Source organism: Phycodurus eques, chromosome 4, assembly GCF_024500275.1.
Source record: "Phycodurus eques isolate BA_2022a chromosome 4, UOR_Pequ_1.1, whole genome shotgun sequence".
NCBI classification, from domain to species: Eukaryota; Metazoa; Chordata; class Actinopteri; order Syngnathiformes; family Syngnathidae; genus Phycodurus; species Phycodurus eques.
The window spans coordinates 31736158-31754870 of NC_084528.1; the positions used below are offsets into that span (position 1 = coordinate 31736158).

Genomic DNA, 18713 nt, shown 5'->3' on the forward strand with positions numbered 1-18713 from the left:
GTGATTGTGTGCCGAGGCAGCTGGGTGACTTCGCCCTCATCGGATCGGCAACACAAATAGAAAAACAACAATAGGCGAACGTTTGGCTGTGGGAAAATAGAAAAGAACGTGCCAAAACCATGACGGCGTCACACGGTCCGACATTGACAACCACAATTTGGATCATTTGTTCTGTGCAATTGTTTTGTAAGTATTCATTTTCCCCCAAATTTGCTCGTTGCCTAGCAGGCACGAGCACACACAAAATGCTCAAGCCCCCCCCCAAAAAAAGGCAACAATTAAGAAAAAAAAAAAATCGTCGTATATGGATGAGGCATTATTTATTTATTTCTGTTAACATTGTCAACACAATAATACAATTATTTACAAGGGAAGTGAAGCTAGAGCAGAAATAAAGTTTACACACCTCAGTTGAGAAAAAATGAGACCGAGATGAATCATTTAAAAACTTTTTTTCCACTATTAGTTAACGTGTAATCTATCCAACTCTATGTTAAAAAAAAACAACAACAACAACAACAACAAAAAAACATTTTAGCGAGGGTAAGTAAAAATGAACAAAAAAACTGAAACGTGGTTGTGCAAGTGCACACACCCTCTTCTAAATGAGGATGTGGCTCTGTTCATAATTGCGCAATCACATTGAAAGTCAGAAATTGGAGTCAACACGCAGCTGCCACCATTTAAACTGCCCCCGATTAACACCAAATCAATCTCAGTTGTTCTAGTAGGCTTTTCGTGACATTAGAAAATAATGATAATAATTCCGAGGCATCACTGTCATATATATAATTATGTATATAACTCTGCCAAGGACTCAAATAAAGATATCACAACACTTTGGGTGGAATTGATGACACAGAAGGTTTTTTTTGTTTGTTTGTTTTTTAATATTGATGAATGACAAGGCAAAAAGGGCCCTTTTTTCTCCATCCAGGGCTGCTGAGCACCACTCGGGTTCTATGCGTGCACGTGCCTACTTTGTAGCATTACTTCCAGGACATGGATGTTCATTTTAGATCAATATCGATTCTGAACTGTAAGTCGCGTACGGTTTTATGACATCTACATTCATTATGACATTATTATTATTAGCGGAGATGACCGAGCGAGGAAAAGGGACATATGGAAAGCTGGCGGTAGCGATGCTTCGCACTTACGTACGAAGTCGGGTTACGTCGCCGCAGTGGGAGCGCAACTGCGTCGTAAACCGAGGACACGCTGCGGCGCAGTGCAGCAGAACTGAACACTTCTTTGACCAGCGGGGCGCATTTGTCTCCTCCTGGTGGACGCTTAAGACAACAGCAATTTGATTTAAAAAAAACCCCCCCAAAAAATCAATGTCAAATGAAAAGTTGGATTATTCATTATAATTGACAATCGAGCTAATTTGATGGTCATTATTTGAAAATACTGTATTAAAATAATCAATCGAGGAATTGGATTACACCCCCGAACCGAAAGACATTCAAGCGAGCCGAAAGGAATACGAAAGCAAATTCAGTGGGTATAAAAAGTCTACACACCCCTGCTCTTGTAGGTGGTCATGCTGGAAAAGTTTTGAAATGATTCATCTTGCAAAAAAAAAAAAAAAGACGAGCATCCGAACAGGAGAGCGCGGAGTTTTTATAGCCACTGTACTTATACACGTTCTTGCGTTATGAATGCATGTTGCAAATGAATCCGTGAAATACGCACGCACACAAAAAAAGAGAAAAGTTGATTGCAGTCGACGCTTCGGGTGTCCCGCTCGCACATCACGGCGTCGAGCGACAGGCGCTCACAGCTCGGTCATCAAGAGGGCTCGCAGGATCTTCTCTCGGTCCAGCCTCGCTTCCTCTCCGCTAGACGCACACATACGCACGCGCACGCATACTGAGAATAAAGTGACGTTCCCATGACTGAAGAAAAGCATCGTCAACAAAGAATTGCGGCAAAGATTAAGTTCCCGTGAGAACACCTCACCGGGTGTTCCAGGTCCTTGATATCCAGTTTTAAGGTTCATGTACTAGTATGCTAGTAGTATGTACTAGTAACTCGTCGGTTACCTGTCGTGATGGGCCGCAAGGTAAGGGGCCGAGCGAGGGAGGGGGCTACAGTAGCACGAAGGAGAGAGGTGGGGAGAGGGCAAAGGGGACACACGGCACGGACTAGCAACTTCCAGTGCTGGCACCTTGTCCACCTGGAACACACATGGACGCGTGCACGTGCACGTGCACGCCAAGGCAACGCTCGTTGGACGGTGCGTTCGTGTTCGCGTGTGCGCGTACGTGCGTGTTGGGTCACCTGCGGGTAAACGGACGGCTGGATCTGTCGGTCCGGTGAACCGGACGAGCCGGACTGGGCCGCGCTCTCGCAAGAGATGGCTGCGAGAGCTTCCGGAAGGTTGTCTTCGTCTCCGTGGTCGCTGAGGGAGCAAAAGAAAACAAAAAGAAATGATGATCATTATCGATCATCACTGTATGCATTCATTTTGGGAAACAACGATGAACAATTTTGCCAATTGTCTGACGTTACGGACCAAACCAGGAACTGCATCATAATCAGTTTATGCTTGTGCATTTTCTGCACACATGCGGGATAAGGTCCTGTTTTTGAATGAAGCGATACAAAGAAAAAAAATCGATTTCCTAATTTTTTTATGCGATTCATCATTTAATCGGAAAAACCAATTGACAGATTCAGCTATTATTCAAATCATCGTTGGTTGCGGGCCCAATGTGTTGATATCCCAAATTCTGAGCAGCCACTGAGTCGAATTTGTAAAAGTATGTCAGCTTTGAGGAGAATGTTTTTGAACGATAATCGACATGTTTTTGATTGTCGTTCGTTCAGGCCGCGACGGGACGTGAACTCACAAGCTGAACTGTCTGACGAGACGTTTCCTGCGGCTGGCGCACGAGCCGGACGGCGGCCGGAGCCTCTCGGACGCCGAACGGACGTCCGGTCTCGGGGACATTTTGTCGGCGGGCAAACTGGACGCGGACGAGTCTTGCGAAGAGGTTTGATACCTGAAGACAGCAATTTTGCATGTTTGGCCCGAACATCGATCCGTTCCCTTGAGCGTTTTGTCCTCGTGAGGCTTGCGGGTCAGCTGGAAGGAGAGGCGGAGTCTTCCATTCACCCAAGACGCATGCTTTTTATGTTTTATAACTTTGAAAAATAATTTGTCGTGAGCCTCAAAATACTTTGGGATTGCATACATTCGTCATGGTCTCCACAGTCACGCCCGGTGGCGGCGAGCTACTCGTGCAGCCACCGCCGCCCGCAGGGGGGCAGTCTGACGCAGGGGCGCAGTCCGCCGTTCTCCGACCACCGGAGTTCCAAGTTCATCCCAAAGCAAGCGTGTCGAGTGCACAAGATGAACTTTCGCTTTTGGGAGGGGGTGAATGTATATAGAGGGAGAGGAGAAAGGATGAATAGAGCTTGCCTGTCCTTGAGAGGCACATCGGAGTTCTTCCCTCTTGGACTCGTTGAGCCGTCCTTCTATTTGATGGAGGAGGTACAACAAAAATAAAGAAATAAATACAAAGGATGGGAATAAAGGCGATATCAAATGTATATAAGCCCGAGAACATCTACGGCACCCACCCCGAAAGCCGCCTCCATCTGGGCCTTAAGAATGTTACACTTGAGGTGGTTTGGAAGCAGCGCCGGGGAGGAAGCGGCGGAGGGGCGGAGAGATTTTTCCGGAATGCCGCTTCTCTTCTCCCTGCAGGTGGCACACGAGGGAGAGGGGACGACGTCTCGCGTTGTCAGCGGAGGAAGAAAGTCAACGTGTGGAAAGGTGAGTGGGTGGGTGGGGGTGCGCGTGCGTGCGTGCGTGCGTGCGTGCGTGCGTGCGCCCGTGACCTTGTTGTCCATGTTGATGCAGAGCGAGGGCCACGCGGGACACTCGCCGTCCGACTCGGCGGCCTCGCGCGGACACGCCGACGAAGCCCGACACACTAGCGCAGGTCGAGAAGAACACATTTGGAATGAGCCACATATTTTTTTTTTTTGGGGGGGGGGGGGTGTCTTTCAACAATTGCAAAACACAATGAAATTGAAATACATCATTCAAATAAATAAATAAAACAGTGAAAGTTCTGGACCCCCCCCCCCCCCCCCACAAAAAAATGTCCCAAATCATAAAGATGAAACAAACAAAACAAAACAAATTCAATTGATTCTAATTTGCAAATGTGTCTTTGTTCGTCTAGCTACGCCAGCGACCTCCAGCGATAAGCAGAATCATGAAAAGCTCGTCTTGTGCAGCCGTTCTAGTAGGCTTTCCGTGACGTTCTTGAAAAGATGACACCTTTTGTTTCTCCAAATTGAGTCGTGCAGGTTACAGGCCACGTTTTTCGAACGATCCGTCTTGGTCTCCTTTTGTCTGTGCCACAAAAACCTGGCATTTGAACAGGGGTGTGTAGACTTTTGATACCCACTGCAGAGGCTCCGTGGAAATCAGATGAGAAAGCGGAGGTGGCCTTTTCGCGGTACTCACGGATTTCGCAGTGCGCGTGGCGGCGGCGGCGGCGGAGCTCGGCAGAACACGACGCCTCGTTCTCTTCCGCGCTCAGCTGGAGGTCGCGAGCGGGAGCGCTCGGAGGGAAGCTGAGGGACCAACACAGCACATCCGAAGCAGTCAAGCCTGCCTAAACGCTGCAAGAGTTTTTTTTGGGTGACTTTTTGAACAAAAAATAAACACGCGTGAAATTCAGTTCCATTTCATCCCTTGTGCTTCCATGAAATTCTCAATTACTCCAATGGAAAGTTTCCACCATTCCCCCCACTCAGAGATAGACAAATAGACAATTACAGACTCAATAGAACATGAAAATTCCCTCATCTTCCTTTATTTGAGAAGCAATATGGCAAAAACCCATTGATGAATTCATGAAGGCACAATGTGATTCCAGAATGGAGCTCCGCCCACAATCACAGCAAAAGCACATGACAGCATAAAGTACGTCAACAACTGCAACCAAAAGAAGCAGCAAACAAACGTGCAGCATCCCGAAAGTCCTGCGCAAGTTTGGACCCTCGTAACCTCTGGAAAATGACGTTCTTGAAGAAACAAATGCAATTGGGAAACGTTTTTCCTTTCAGGGACCGTTTGAATCCTCTGAAGGTCGCTCGAAGGCCACGCCTGCACTGATTATTATTAGGATTTTTCTTTTCCAATGGTGTGTTTTCCTACCTGCGGTCTAAAAAAAAAAAACAAAAACAATAACTTTCACCCTCAAAAGCGTTATAAAAAATGTCGCCATGAAAAGTCCAGTTTGGCCAATCAAAATCATGTCGTCTGTGATCGCACAAAATCAGCACAAAATGTTCTTTTGTTGATCGAATGGGAAATACATTCATGTCACACATTTCTAAATGTTTCTATTATGTACTGCGTTCCCCAAAAATGTCACCTAAATTCAAAGTCTAGTAATATTTTTGACAGTTGTCGCTCAAATGAACTCAAATTTAAAAAGGTGTGTAAAAAAATGTTTTTTTAAAAAGTTGATTGTTGTACTTTTTCTTATTTTTTTTTTTGCAGGGTGAAGAATGACATTCAGCAGCAATTAAAATGTATTTTTTTGTGTTACAATATGCTCCAACAAAGTCAAAATTTTGGGGGGGAGGAAATTCTAGAACCACTCCCCAAGTACAGTTCAGTTGTATTTAACTTTTTTTTTCAAACAATACACGTGCGCTTCATCTTGTTTTCAAACTTTTTAGTTAAGCCACATTTTTATTTCAAGTTCATGTGCGTTACATTTTAGTGGGAATGAATATTTAAGACCTTTTTTTTTTTTTTTTTTTTAACATTTAATGTTCATGTTTAAACTGCACCATGTTACAGTGGCTTCTAATCATATTAAATATACTTTTTAGGAATAAAACCTCGGTCTCATCTTTTTATTTTGACTTATTGGACCAACTTCTCTATTGTATTTTGATGTGGGTCAGGATCTGGTACCGGAGCAAAGTATTTTTGATAAAACATTGAAGAACCACTAGCCCCGAACATTCGGTTCTTGTTGTTTTTTTTACAGAAATTTACATGGCGATCCAGATCGAATGCTCTCATTTGGCCCACGAGCCTTAGGTTTCCCACCCCTGCGACAAAGGCACCACGAAGCACGCCCTCTCTTCAGCCCATAGCAACAAAGATATTATGGGATATAATCCAACCATGCACAAACACACTCAGATACTCGTCTGACTCGGGTTACATTCTCGGGGGGGGTCCACAAAGCGGAGATGTGACGGAGGATGATGAGGACGATGATGATGATGATGAAGAGGAATGTGCAAGTCCAAGGTCAAATCGAGGTCAAAGCGTGGTCATGACCTTGTCCTTGTGAACGACACTGATGACTGGCGCGTGGAGCAAGCTGCTGGTTCGCTCCGGGACGGCGGGGTGGGCGGGCACGGGACCGCGAGAGGGCGGCGAGGCCCTGACGGGAGGCCTGAACGCACACGCAAGCGCACGCACGCACGCGCGCGCGCACACACACACACACACACACACACATTCTGTATGTGACGATGCAGGACATGACATGAGATGAAAACACAGATACGATGGCATCTAAAAATAGAAACGGGCCCTGCAGACCATGTTGCCGCGGTGGGCAAAGTTCGGCCCGCGGGCCCGATATGGCCCCGCGCGCCGCTCTTTAATCGGCCACCAAGCATTCACATTTACACAAGGGGGCCTGTAATATTTGTTGCATTAATTTAGCTCTTCTGTTTTATATTTAGTTAATCGTTACATGGTTGTTTCATTGATTTGTTTTGAATAATAACACACAAACAGGGCACCCACCTGTGCGGCGCCGTGTGTCCGGAGGGCTGCAGGTAAACGGCGGGCGTGTAGGCGGAGCGGGCCGGGCGCCACGCCTCGTGCGCCGCCGGCGGGATGTTGTGCCGGTACTGCAGAGGATCGAAGAGACGACGAAAATGAAACGTTGACGCACGGGCCGAGCCGGACGTGGGCGCGCTACGGATGCGCGTGTAAGAAGGTCATCCGAGGTCACTCACCGCATGTTGGCCGGGATCGGGGCTGGCGGGAAGGCGCAGAAACAAACGACAACAATGAGCGATCGCAGATGAACTTGAGCGCTTCGGTTTCATGTACAGTTAAGCCCGATGCGAATCGTAGCCTGAGCAACTTTGGAAAGTTTCTGAAGGATCCTGCTGACTTTGAGTTTGATCCGCGGCAGACGGATGAAACGAAATGTTTGCTGTTCAGTTGCTAATATTATTAGAAAATCTGAGATGAATGCAGCAACTCCAAACGTAATTCATATTTACTACATTTGAACCTTTTGTAGTTGCCCTGTTCAGAAGCATGTCGACTTGAACTTCAATTGAACAAATGTATTCATAGTCCTTGCAGCGAGAATATGCGGAAAGCGTTTTAAGATGAAGTGTGTTGTTGATTGTTGTTGTTCAAGTGCGATGTACTGCAGAATTGAGCTTTCATCTTTCATTTACAGTGTGCAGCGGACCCCCGCGGATTCTCCTATTCACAGATTTTTTTTTTTTTGAAATGTTAAAATTATTATTATTATTTTTAATTTTTTTTGGGGGGGGAACCACCGCCATTTTTCTATGGAAAACATTTACTGGCGGTGTATCCCCACGTATTCAAGAAGGTTTCCCCAGTGGGCGTCAATTCACAGACTTCCATTAAGTGCACGTCCATTTCATGTAATAGCACATCGTAATGCTGTCATGTGAAAAGCATGCGTGTGAGGGTTTCGGTGCTGCTACCTGATGCGTGGCGGCTTGGCTGGCGAAATGGCAGAGACTGAAAGGGCAACGCACACACACACACACACACACACACACAATGTCAGTAAAGACGTACTGTACTGCATGTCGCGGCGTTGACGTGTGCGTCGGATGGCCGTGAGACGCGATCGCGGTTAGCGCTCTATTGAAATCAGCTCACTTCAATTCGAGACGCCGGCGCCGCCTCATCTTTCTTCAAAGCTATTGTCGGGAAAATGACGGCGAGACACGCAGCAGACACTCTATCACGTGTACAACTGCATGAAATCCCACACGCGAAACGTGTTGAGAAGAGAACTCGGAGAAATGTACGTAAAGTTGTGAACGGCGGCCATGTTGCCAGAGCGCGAGCGGACGTGCACACAAGACTCACCCTTGCCCAGCGACTGCGTGCGGGAGGGATATCGTCTGCTGGGCCGCCTCTCGAAGGTGCTGGCCCTCCTCAGCCGGCTCCCGTGCGTCGCCTGGTACTCCGTTTTACCGCTGACATCGGCAGAAAGCGGGAATTACGCATTATCTTCTGGTTATGGCCGCCGCTGCAGCTGCAGCTCCAACATTAGCCGTTGGAAGTTGAATTCAATTCATCCGCGGCGATAATATAAATATTCCCACGGGGGGAGATTATTTGCTTTGATAAACGTGAGACGCTAAACAATACGAAGGCCGTATCTCTGTCGCCATAGGAACCCCTCCACGTAACCATAGATACTAAGTAACCATAGATACACAAAGCGCACGTCTTTAAATACTTTCATTCTTCATTTTTTCGATCGTTTCGATATCTTCGGGGGGTCGAAGTGGGCATAAGCAGAGATGTCCGCGTGAATTTCCGCTGCCGAAGCGACAGACAAATGGAACGATGTCAGCGCACGCACGCAGAGCGGAACATCTCTTTGGGAAAGCAAATACGGATAACGCTTCAAGTTTTGAGCCTGGGGAGCAGCAAATTGAGGGTGGGTGTTCTACACGGGGAGAAGGGTTTTCCTGATTTTGGGGGGGGGCGGTGTATTATACTTTATATCGAGAGAAATGATGGTCGTTGCCATTTTTACCTTTTTGTTCACAGCGGGACTCGAACCGGCGAAGCGGGTGAGCTACCACAGCACCCACTTCGTAGGATTCCATATCAAAAGTAGTGCACTGTAATTAGCGGAAATAATAACGCAAATAACAACTTGACCGGGCTTTGTCTTGATCTGCTTGGATGCGGTCAAGTCGTACTCGTGTCGGTGGTTTGAGCGAATTTTCGCTACGAAATTCTCACGAGGTCCCGTCGCTTCCCTTAGGCGAGGCGAGCGTTACCTGAATCTGAAGCGCGAGCCGAGTCGCGTGAAGTCGCCGCGGCCCGCCTTGCCCGCGGTCGGCTGGCGGAGCCGGAAGAAGGCGTGGCTCTCCACGGCGCACTTCCACACGTGCTTGCAGCTCTTGGCGCTGGCCAGCTGGAACGCAAACGTGTGCTCCTGCTCGCGGCCCTTCCATGTGGGAAACAAATATTTGGGAGTCCGGCCAACACTGACCTCATTGTGACGTGCGGTTGCGTGTGTTTGTCTGCTCGTACCCGATCGTCATCTTCCACCACCACCAGAGTGAGTCGACTCTTTTTAAAGTCCAGACGAGTGATTTTGGGCCTAAACGTCACAAATGTTCAGATCGCACAAATGTCACATTTGACTTTGAGCCATAATGAACACACATTTTGCAAATCATTTGAAAGCAGCGGCTCTGTGAAATCAGTCATAAGATCGACAGCTTTTCGCAGGGGATAAGGACCGAGCCCCCCCCAAAAAAAATTGTTTTGATCATTTCCTATTAGACTGGAAATATACCACAAACTAGCACGCCTAAATGCTTTCACATCATTTCGAATGCATTATTATTAAATGGCTTACAGATGATTTAGTTTTGAACAAATGAACTGGGAATGCACGTGCACATTTGGCTAAGGCTAACTTTCACCAACAACCCAGGCTAAACTAAGCTCCTCCCCAACACACAACGTCAAAATGCATCAATTAAACATCCAATTTGGCCAATCAAAATCAATTAAACATACTGTCTTGACACAAATGACTACTTTCCTATTAGCCAGGGTTTTTGGCGCCACCTTGTGGCGCTGCAAATAGTTGAGGATCGCTTCCACATTTGAAAAAAAGTGAAGAGGTGGATTTGTGAATAGTGAAGCCCAAATAGTTTGTTGTAATTTGAGAAATGTTGTCTTTTTCAAGATGACGCCTTTTTAACGTAGTCTGCCTCGGACGTTCCACGTGATTTATTTATTTATTTTTTTTTTTTTTTTTTGTGACAGACTTTCTAACTACTATGTCTCTCATTAGTGCGCGGACCAAAACGCAACAAAAAGTGAACCCAAAAAAAAAAAAAAAAAAATGGTGGAGCTGAGCATTGTATTTGTGCTTGCTTGTCCGCCTCATGCGGCCAACGCTGTTAAAAAAAAAAAAAAAAAAAAAAAAACAAGAAGCGTTCTTGTGCGCAAGCTTCAGCCACGCTCTCTCTCTCGAGTTATTTGTTGACTTTCATCCCGGCTGCAATCCGCGCTCGAGAAGCGCAACGAGTTTGCAACTTGTAAAACTTCATTCAACTACTTCAAATACGGCCGCCGCGGTATTTATGACACGTCTCGATATTTAAATAGCAGTAAGAACGGAGCAGGAAAAGCAGCAGGGGACGCCCCGCAAAAAAAGGTTTGACATTTTGCTTATGAATCAGACGAGCGTTGAAGACGTCTTACCAAAAGAAGAGGCCGATTTTGTTGGAGCCCTCGAACACCAGGATGCCAGTAGGCGTGAGACCCAGCGCGTAGTCCCCGCCGTCTCTCCCCTGATGAAAACCACACGCACGTTCAGCACTCAAGGAACGCGCACCCTACGCCAACGCCATCGATGCACAAACGAGGCAGACCTTCACAAAGTGCATATCGACGCCGTAGAGCTCCAGCCACTTGCATTTGTTGAGGAAGGAGATCTCGGCTTGAGTCGGACTCTTCCCCCTGAAAGCGAGACGGCGCGCGGGTAACGACATCGCGCCCAAAAATTGCGTGCTGCCGACCGGCGTGTCCTCGCGTGGCTTGAGCGAAAGCACATCATAGGTCATCTAATCCCGGACGGCAACCGCCGCTGGGTTAAACACTGCCCGGAATCAATCACGACTCCCCCGGGGATTAATCCGCTTCATCCTTCACACGGAGCGGCGGGAGGGCGGCCGACCGGCCGAGGAGACGCCGAAAACCGCCCGGAATCTCACCTGAGATCCAGCCACCTGCCGAAGATGTCCGCCTCCATGGCCGCGCTCTGCTTGGGAGCGAAGCGGAACTCCGACACCAGCTCGGGGGAGTGGTCCAAAGGATCGCAGTCGCCCAGCTCGCCTGCACAAAAAATACATTTAAAAAACCAACGTGGAAAAGCCTCACTGTGCATTTCGAGACAACTGCAGCCAACACTCACTGCAACGCACTCCAATATTGATCATTGGCTTTATCGCTACCGATTTGTACTGTTTGTGTTTCCAAACTTGTATCGAAACAAAACGTCACCAACAGTGGATGCACGCGTTCATTGCCTGTCGCTATACATCACTGGCATGGATAGTTGGACAATTCATATTCAGAATGTGATTCATGCAACCCCACGTTCAACCCCCCCCCCCCATAATATTCTTTCCCTGCAATCAAATAGGACACATTACATTCCTTGCCAAATGTTAGTAAAAGGAAATCAAATCATCGTGCAGGAAAAGTCTACTCACTCTGCAAACAATATGCAGCCAGCTCAACTGAGACATCATACGGACATTTCAATCTGAGGAGAGGGGGAAGACAAAGAAAAGAAAGAAAACGGGTGTGATGAGCTGCACCACGCACACTCGCTAAGTCAATTGCAATCATCTGGGTGCGCGTGTGCGTGCGCGTGCGCGTGGAGGAGGAGCAAGCCTTTTCCCAAAATAATCACCTCTCTTCAGATCCTGATCTTGAGCGTTATAATGGAGCTGCACCCGGGGGACCTGTGGCCCAGATAGAGTCGGAACGTCGGGATGGGAAACGCGCTGCCTGCGACGACTGTGAGCGTCGCGCAGGTCGCGAAGCCGCGCAAAAGCGTGGTACCGAATAAGGAGCAATTTGAAAAGTGTCACCGCTTAGCGCGGCCTGCATTTTAAAATCGCACCGCGGGAAATGGGGGGGGGGGGGGGGACGACGACAAACAAACAAACAAAAAAAGCATTGGAGAGGAGACTGAGGGCAGCAAGGAAACGGAGGAGCAAAGCGGAGACTGCGGAGTTCCATGCGGCAGCCGGAGCTAGGGCACAGCGTTTGTTTTTGACGGTTTCCAGCCTCAAACGACGGACGAGCGGCAGTGGTTTCTGCTGACTCGGCATATTTGGAACCGGGCGCTGCTGTATATTGTAGCGCCTTTGCCGGTACAAAACAGCGTGTCAAGTTCTATGCAGTCAAAAAGAAAAAGGAAAAAAAAAAAAAAGTCCAGCTGGGTTACTGTTAAGACTTACTTGGCAGACAGAATGTCCTGTCGGAGCTGCAGCACAAACAGATACCTGCGGCGAGAAAACATCCATTTCATCTTCACTTCTCTCTTACAACACACACACTTTGTGCTAGAAAGTCGACTTGGATTTGTTATTTTTTTTTTCCTTTTCTTATCCAAATCTTCCCATGGCAACAAAGTAATTAGCCTTGCGTCCCTTCTGGACCTCCTCCTCCTCCTCCTCCTCCTCCTCCTCATCTGGCTCAGGCCAAAAAGAGCTTTATTCATTTTTGTTTTGTTTTTGTCGTCTTACCTTGTAAATTCCTCACGCAGGTTATTTGGCTCGGAGGAGTAAAACTTTACTCGGAAGAAGAGTCGGAACGGCGGACCATCTAAAAGAAGGACGGACGAAAGGCAATTGGTCAGCATCATATCTTCTTTTCCGAGCAACACTGCATGCGCTGTAAATGTACACTCGTTGGACACTCGACGCGATCGTCCTCTGCACACTCCAAGGTCTTGGGCAAGAAGTCCAAACAGAAACAAAGACAACTGCTATATGGTTGTTGGAAACGCACAATCTTCCCAACAACCACGCCGCTTTACGTTCGCGCTGTCCATTTAGCGTAATGCGATGAAATCAACGCAAAACGCCACAGACAGGCTAGCAAAGAAGCACCGGCAGCGCGGGGTTAGAACCCTTTATTTAAGCAATGGCGTTTTTGGGGTTGGTCACTCCCCCCCCCCCCCCCAAAAAAACAAAGAAAAACAAGAGAAAAAGGGAAAAAAAGATTCAAGTAGAAAAATAATTGAGAACAAAATATGGGATTGTGCGGCTGTTGAATGGCAAGTGTGCGGTGGTCCGTTCTCCATTTGATTTAATCACGTCATTACTGTATGCTTTGAAATTGCAGTTTCCGTGACATGAAGTACAATATACTGGTCACATTGTTTATTCTCATTCCTGCGTCTGCTGCCCTCCGCAGTCGAGTCAACGCTTTGCGCCAATTACGGTCGCTCTTGTATTGGCTCTCGTTAGAACGCCCGGCGGGGTCGCGCGGGGCAGCAAACGAGAGTTGAGCTCCCGCTGCTAATGGCCGTCGCGGCAACACGAGCGACACGACGACGTCCAGATGAATCTCACCTCGGATCTGTTTCTTGATTTGCTTGGACACGTCCAGCCAGTGCTGGAAGAGCACAAAGCCGGAATGAGCGCGGGCCAAAAAGGAGCTCGTTGACGTGCGCGGCCGGGACTCACCGAGACCTGGTCCGCGTCCATGTACTGCAGCCCGAAGTAATCCGCCTCCACCAGATCTATGTGATACATGATTTGGTCAAAAAGCTCCTGGCCTTTGCTTTTGCTCTACAACAGAAGAACAAAAAAGTGAATTGTTTCCTGGTGCTGAGTCAGCTGATTTTTTTTTTTTTTTTTTTTTTTTTTTCTGGGAAAAGTGAGCCTTTGCCTGTTTTTTTGTGCGAAACAGCCAAAGTACAACGTTTCCACAACAGAATCCCTTGTAGCCAATTTTTTTATTTCAATATTTGTCAGGAAAAAAAAAATAATAATCCAATCACCGATTCATCGGGACGATTGATTTAAAAAACATATCATGAATAAAATGACCTTCTTTTTTGTTCCCTTAAAACTTACAAACACAAACATATGAGTCACAATGCTTTGTCCCACAAACTTGCAACAAAGCATGAATTGATATATGGATGAATGTATACAGCATACAAGCAACACAATAAGTTAGCGGCCAAACACGATTCACTTTCCTCGACTCCATTATTTGATGACTTGAAAATAAAAACCAGAGACGGCTTTCTCCGATGTCAAAAAGGTCATCTTTGACAGAGTTGGCGAGCTCCAACTCAAGGCCGGGGGGGCCAAATCTTGCCTGCCACACCGTTTTATGCGGCCCACGAAAGCAAATCATGTGCGTCAACTTCCTTGATTCTTCCTAAAATCTGGAGCAACATTTTTAATTGTCATACATCATAAATAATAACGTTGAGATTCTGCAAGTATTTTATTTTTATGACCATCATTTTTTTTTTTTTTTTTTTTTTTTACAGTTCTTGAACAATAGTTGAACAAACTGATTGCAAAACGAGTTCTCCGTCGGTTTGTTGTGCATGTATAATAATACGATGAGTCACGGTCGTAACAGAACCTCTGACGGAAACTATGACTACAATACGGCTGGCGAGAAAAATATTAATATCGCGTCCCGGTCGCCACGGAGGACAAACAACCGGAAGTGAACCGCACACACACACTTACACCCGCGTGTGTAAAAAAAAAAGATGTCAGCCTTGTACTTTGGACCCTGATAACCGATTCAAACTTCCTGCTGAGTGTGTGAGGAAATCAGAGGTATTAAAGGGGAAGGCCGAGGATCATAAAAAAAAAAAGAAAAGAAAAGAAAAAATAATCGTAAATATGACATTCTGCGACAGGGTGATTGAAGTCCTGACCTGGATCCCATTCGTGCACATGAACAAAATTTGCCTGGCGCGTCATAGTCCCACGCGGTGAGCGTCTAATCATCTTTTTGGGTCTGGGCTCACCTGTGTCGCAGCCTCGGGGGAAACGCGAGGACGTGAGCCGACTTGTTGCGACACATCTGCGACTAAGCCGACGGGCGCCGACGAGCCGTGTGTCACTTTGCGTTATTGGGAGGAGCCTCCGTGTTGTTGCTGCCAGTCCCAGCTGGACGCACACACACACGCACACGCACGCACACACAGCCCGAGCGGCGTGAGGTGACGCACACGCAACCTTCAAAATGGAAACATCTTACCGAGAGGCACTTACGCACGCATACCCACACGCTCACTCGCTCGCCCACACACGCTGACACCGAAGCAGATGAGGGAGTCCGAGAATGGGCGGCGGAGGAGAGAAAGTGGCCATGAGCAAGACGGCGTGTTAAAAAAAAAAAAACAGAGAAGAAGACGAGGATTAAGATGGCACGAGAAGGGAAGACGAGGGGAATTCTGATGGCGGGGAAAATAAAGAACGAGGCGGGTGAGGAAGTTGGTTGCATTCTGGTCGTTTGGGTGAATTTCCCTAAAGTCAAACCGGGGAAGCAGAAGAGGCCACGCCCCTCCGCGCACGAGGCCAACGCGTTTTGTTCGGCTCGCTCGACACTCATCGCGGTGTGGTTGGCCGCCATTGTTGTGGGATTTTCTCCCCAAAAACATGGAAGGAGCACTTCAAACGCTCCAAAATTCCACATAGCGAAGACATTCGACCGACCGCTGATGTGCGAGACCTGTTTTGCGGCGCGCGCCGCCCCTCATCTTCCAATTGCACGTTAACTTGGGTTTTTAGGGTTAAAAGACGTCGTTAGAAATGTTATGGTACTTTTGACGCAGCGACTTCTCGGAATTTTGGCCCGTGCAAGCGGTTGGTGGAAATTTCTAACTGAAACTTGTCAGCCAATCAGAGAAGGGCTTGGATGAAATGAGACGGTTGTCGGGAAATGATTCAGTTTGACTTCATTTTGAAGGCATTTTCCGACCAGATGATCAATAAGCAATATCAGGCAAAAACCTCTCTGACATGCGCTCGCGGCCGACAACGAGGCACTCTAAAGCAGCCTGCACTGTCGGAAGGGAAGATGCATTTTTGGGGAGCGGGCATAGCTAACTAGCTCGCTAACGGCACATCGCAATAACCGCTGATGCCGACGAAGGCGCCCGAGCTTTTACAAAGTGGGGGAGGGGCAACTGTGCCTGACGCCCAAGTGTGTCACTGGCCCCTGTTTGAGGCGATCTGGAAAACGGAAAAGGTGAAAAACAGTTTAAGGCTGTATCTTCAAATAGTTCTCACTTCTCAGTCTTTGCACATCGTCGGCAATTCTCTCCTCGGCAGTCGAGTGGGCCAAATGTGAAGTTAGTGTTTGTTCGCGTGCGCTTAAACTTGTTCGGCGACTGCCCGCATCGCTCGTTCGTCTGTCAACGCACAACGGTGACGCCAAAAGCGCCGTGCTACTCTTATTTTCCTTTCGTTTGTACTCGCTGCCGTGCGGTTCGAGTCAGATTTAAAAGTGATTTTGCCATCAATAGTCCAATAATAACGATCACCAAAGTGATGGGGGGGGGGGCAGAACACTAAGTTGTAAACCAGGGATGGGAAACCTTTCTGGGCAAACTCAATTGATATAAAACCAATCCGAAGCAACCATTGAATAAATGTGGGCCATGAGATTTGATTGGTTTTCAGAACGGCGCCGATCCAACGCTCCTCGCGGGCCCGCGTGACCCACAGGGTGAAGGTTCGAGCGCCCCGGATGTTAAAAAAAAAAAAAAAAAAAAAATAGACTGGATCCTCATCGCGGTCACGGGTAGAGCCGCGGCCAATCCCCGCCCGGCTGACTTCGGGCCCTTTGGCGATTGGGTCGCACAGCCAGCACGCACGGGCAAACGATCATTCACATTCGCAGTCGTCGGTGAAGAAGCCTGAGGGAAAGCCACGCAATCACGGGGGCCGACGTGCAAACGCCACGCAGGAAGGCCCCGCACGGGATTGGAACCTCCGACCTCGGAACTGCGAAACAGATGCGCTAACCGCTGCCGGAATCGACTAGAAAGTTACTCCAAATATCCCATCCATCAATTTCTGCGTCTCGCCGCCACGGCGCAGCTCCTTACAAAAATGTGTCCCCCCCCCCCAAAAAAAAAAATTTACGTTCGGTCATAATAACGCTCTCGTCTCAATGTCGTCACCAATTTGCTTACGCCGTGTAAATCAGGGTCTGATGAAGTAAATGATTATTGTGCAGCGACAGAATATTTCGTGGTTATGCCTGTCACTATACGTCGCTGGCAAAGATAGATGGAGTCAAGTCGATTAGATAAATTTGGGTGGGAGCACTTCCCCACCCATCCGCCATCTGTCTTTCTGTGGCCACAAAAAGTGATTGAAAAAGTGGAACTCGAGAAGAAGAGAACGATGAGCGGGAGTGTGGATGGAACTCGTTCGAAGGAGGCTGCGCGCTCGCTCGCTCACTCACGGGCAAATCCACGCTGACGTCCGAGCCGTCCAGCAGCAGGACCCGGCAGGTGATGGCGCTGCTCGCGGTGCCGGCGGCCGGGATGTGCACGGCCGCTCCGCCGGTGACCACGGCGGGCGCGTGGACGACCTGCTGCTGGTGGGCCGTGAGCAGGGGGTTCCCTCCTCCGGCCGGCCCGTCCCCCTCGTCCCTCTCGCTCGCCTGGCGACGGCTCCTCGAGCGGAGGCTGAACGTCCGGCGCAAAAAGCCCATCATGCTTCCTTGCTTCCTTCCTTCCTTCCTTCCTCCGTGAGAGGACGGAGTCCCGCGACGGCGGCCGAGGAGAGCCCCGTCGTCTCCCCGGGCCGAGGAGTCACTCGGTCGGTCGGCAGGCGCACGAGACGGAGACTCGGGGACTCGACAGACGCGCTCGCCAATGGACGAAGAAGCCAACCAGTTGATTTGCCCTCCCCCTCCGTTTCCTGCCCGACCTCTCGCGGGTGCACCTGCCGCCTCGTCCGACCGACGCACCGGGGGGACTCTGCGGTGTGGCGACCCCTTCGTCACACGGCCCGGGGCGGGGGGAGGAGGAAAGTCTCGCGCATGTGGCCGGTGTGGGAGCACCCCCACCGCGGGTCGACGAGCTTCACAAGCGCCGCATGGGAAGGGAACCGCAAACTCCGCTGCTGCGAAAAGTCAAACCAGCGAAACTGGACAAACAGCCACATCTGCGCATGCGTACGAACACTTGAAACTTCTGCGACCTGCGCGCGCGCGCGTACGAGTCTGCGTGCGCGCGCAGCTCGTACAGCGACACCTGGTGGTCACATGCCCACCTGGCACAAGGCCGATGGGAGGGGAAATGACACGAAAGCTATTTTATGTGGCATACGTCAAAAAACAGTGTTAACTAGGTTATTAACCAAATATTCATATATATAGATGTATATATACATTCACTTATTCACGGTTTTAGTTTATCATTATTACTTTTTCATTAGATTTATTTTATTCTGGGGGGAGGGGAACCCAGCCTTGTTTTTTGCATAAGCCGCTTTATCGGCACTATTTCCCGGAATACACAAAGCACGCATTACAATTTTTTTTTCATCAATTATTGCATCAATTCACTGATTTTCACTCTTCGCAATGTATGTTCCACTGTTTGTATTGGTGATGTTGTCTCTGATCTAATCACCGTAGACGAGGGGGTCCCACAGGGTTCAATTTTAGTACCATTTCTCTTCTCTTCATCAATATTGAAAACCCCCAAAAATAAAAAATTGTCTGTGTCAACAATTCCAGCCAGTGTTTTGATATCTGACATTCATCTGTTTGAGTCCTTTCGAGAATCAAACGAGTTTGAAAGTGATTGATGGTAGTTAAGAGTTTTGTTTATCACATAAATCTGCCATTTGAACAGGTTTGTATAGACGTTTTA

At 48.3% G+C, this 18713-nt stretch overlaps 1 protein-coding gene across 1 annotated transcript; it reads right to left on the reverse strand.

Moving 5' to 3' along the window:
* Positions 1-504: 504 nt before the first annotated feature.
* Positions 505-17992, reverse strand: epb41l4b (erythrocyte membrane protein band 4.1 like 4B). The gene is given in 24 exon segments (XM_061675274.1): positions 505-1844; positions 2049-2182; positions 2287-2407; positions 2859-3011; positions 3431-3486; positions 3592-3696; positions 3698-3712; positions 3853-3947; positions 4490-4599; positions 6809-6915; positions 7024-7045; positions 7759-7795; positions 8153-8262; positions 9082-9251; positions 9338-9407; positions 10526-10614; positions 10696-10783; positions 11038-11158; positions 11539-11591; positions 12295-12339; positions 12583-12661; positions 13414-13456; positions 13528-13632; positions 17294-17992. Coding segments are annotated over 24 exon segments (2247 nt in total). The 5' UTR covers positions 17549-17992; the 3' UTR covers positions 505-1780.
* Positions 17993-18713: the final 721 nt, after the last annotated feature.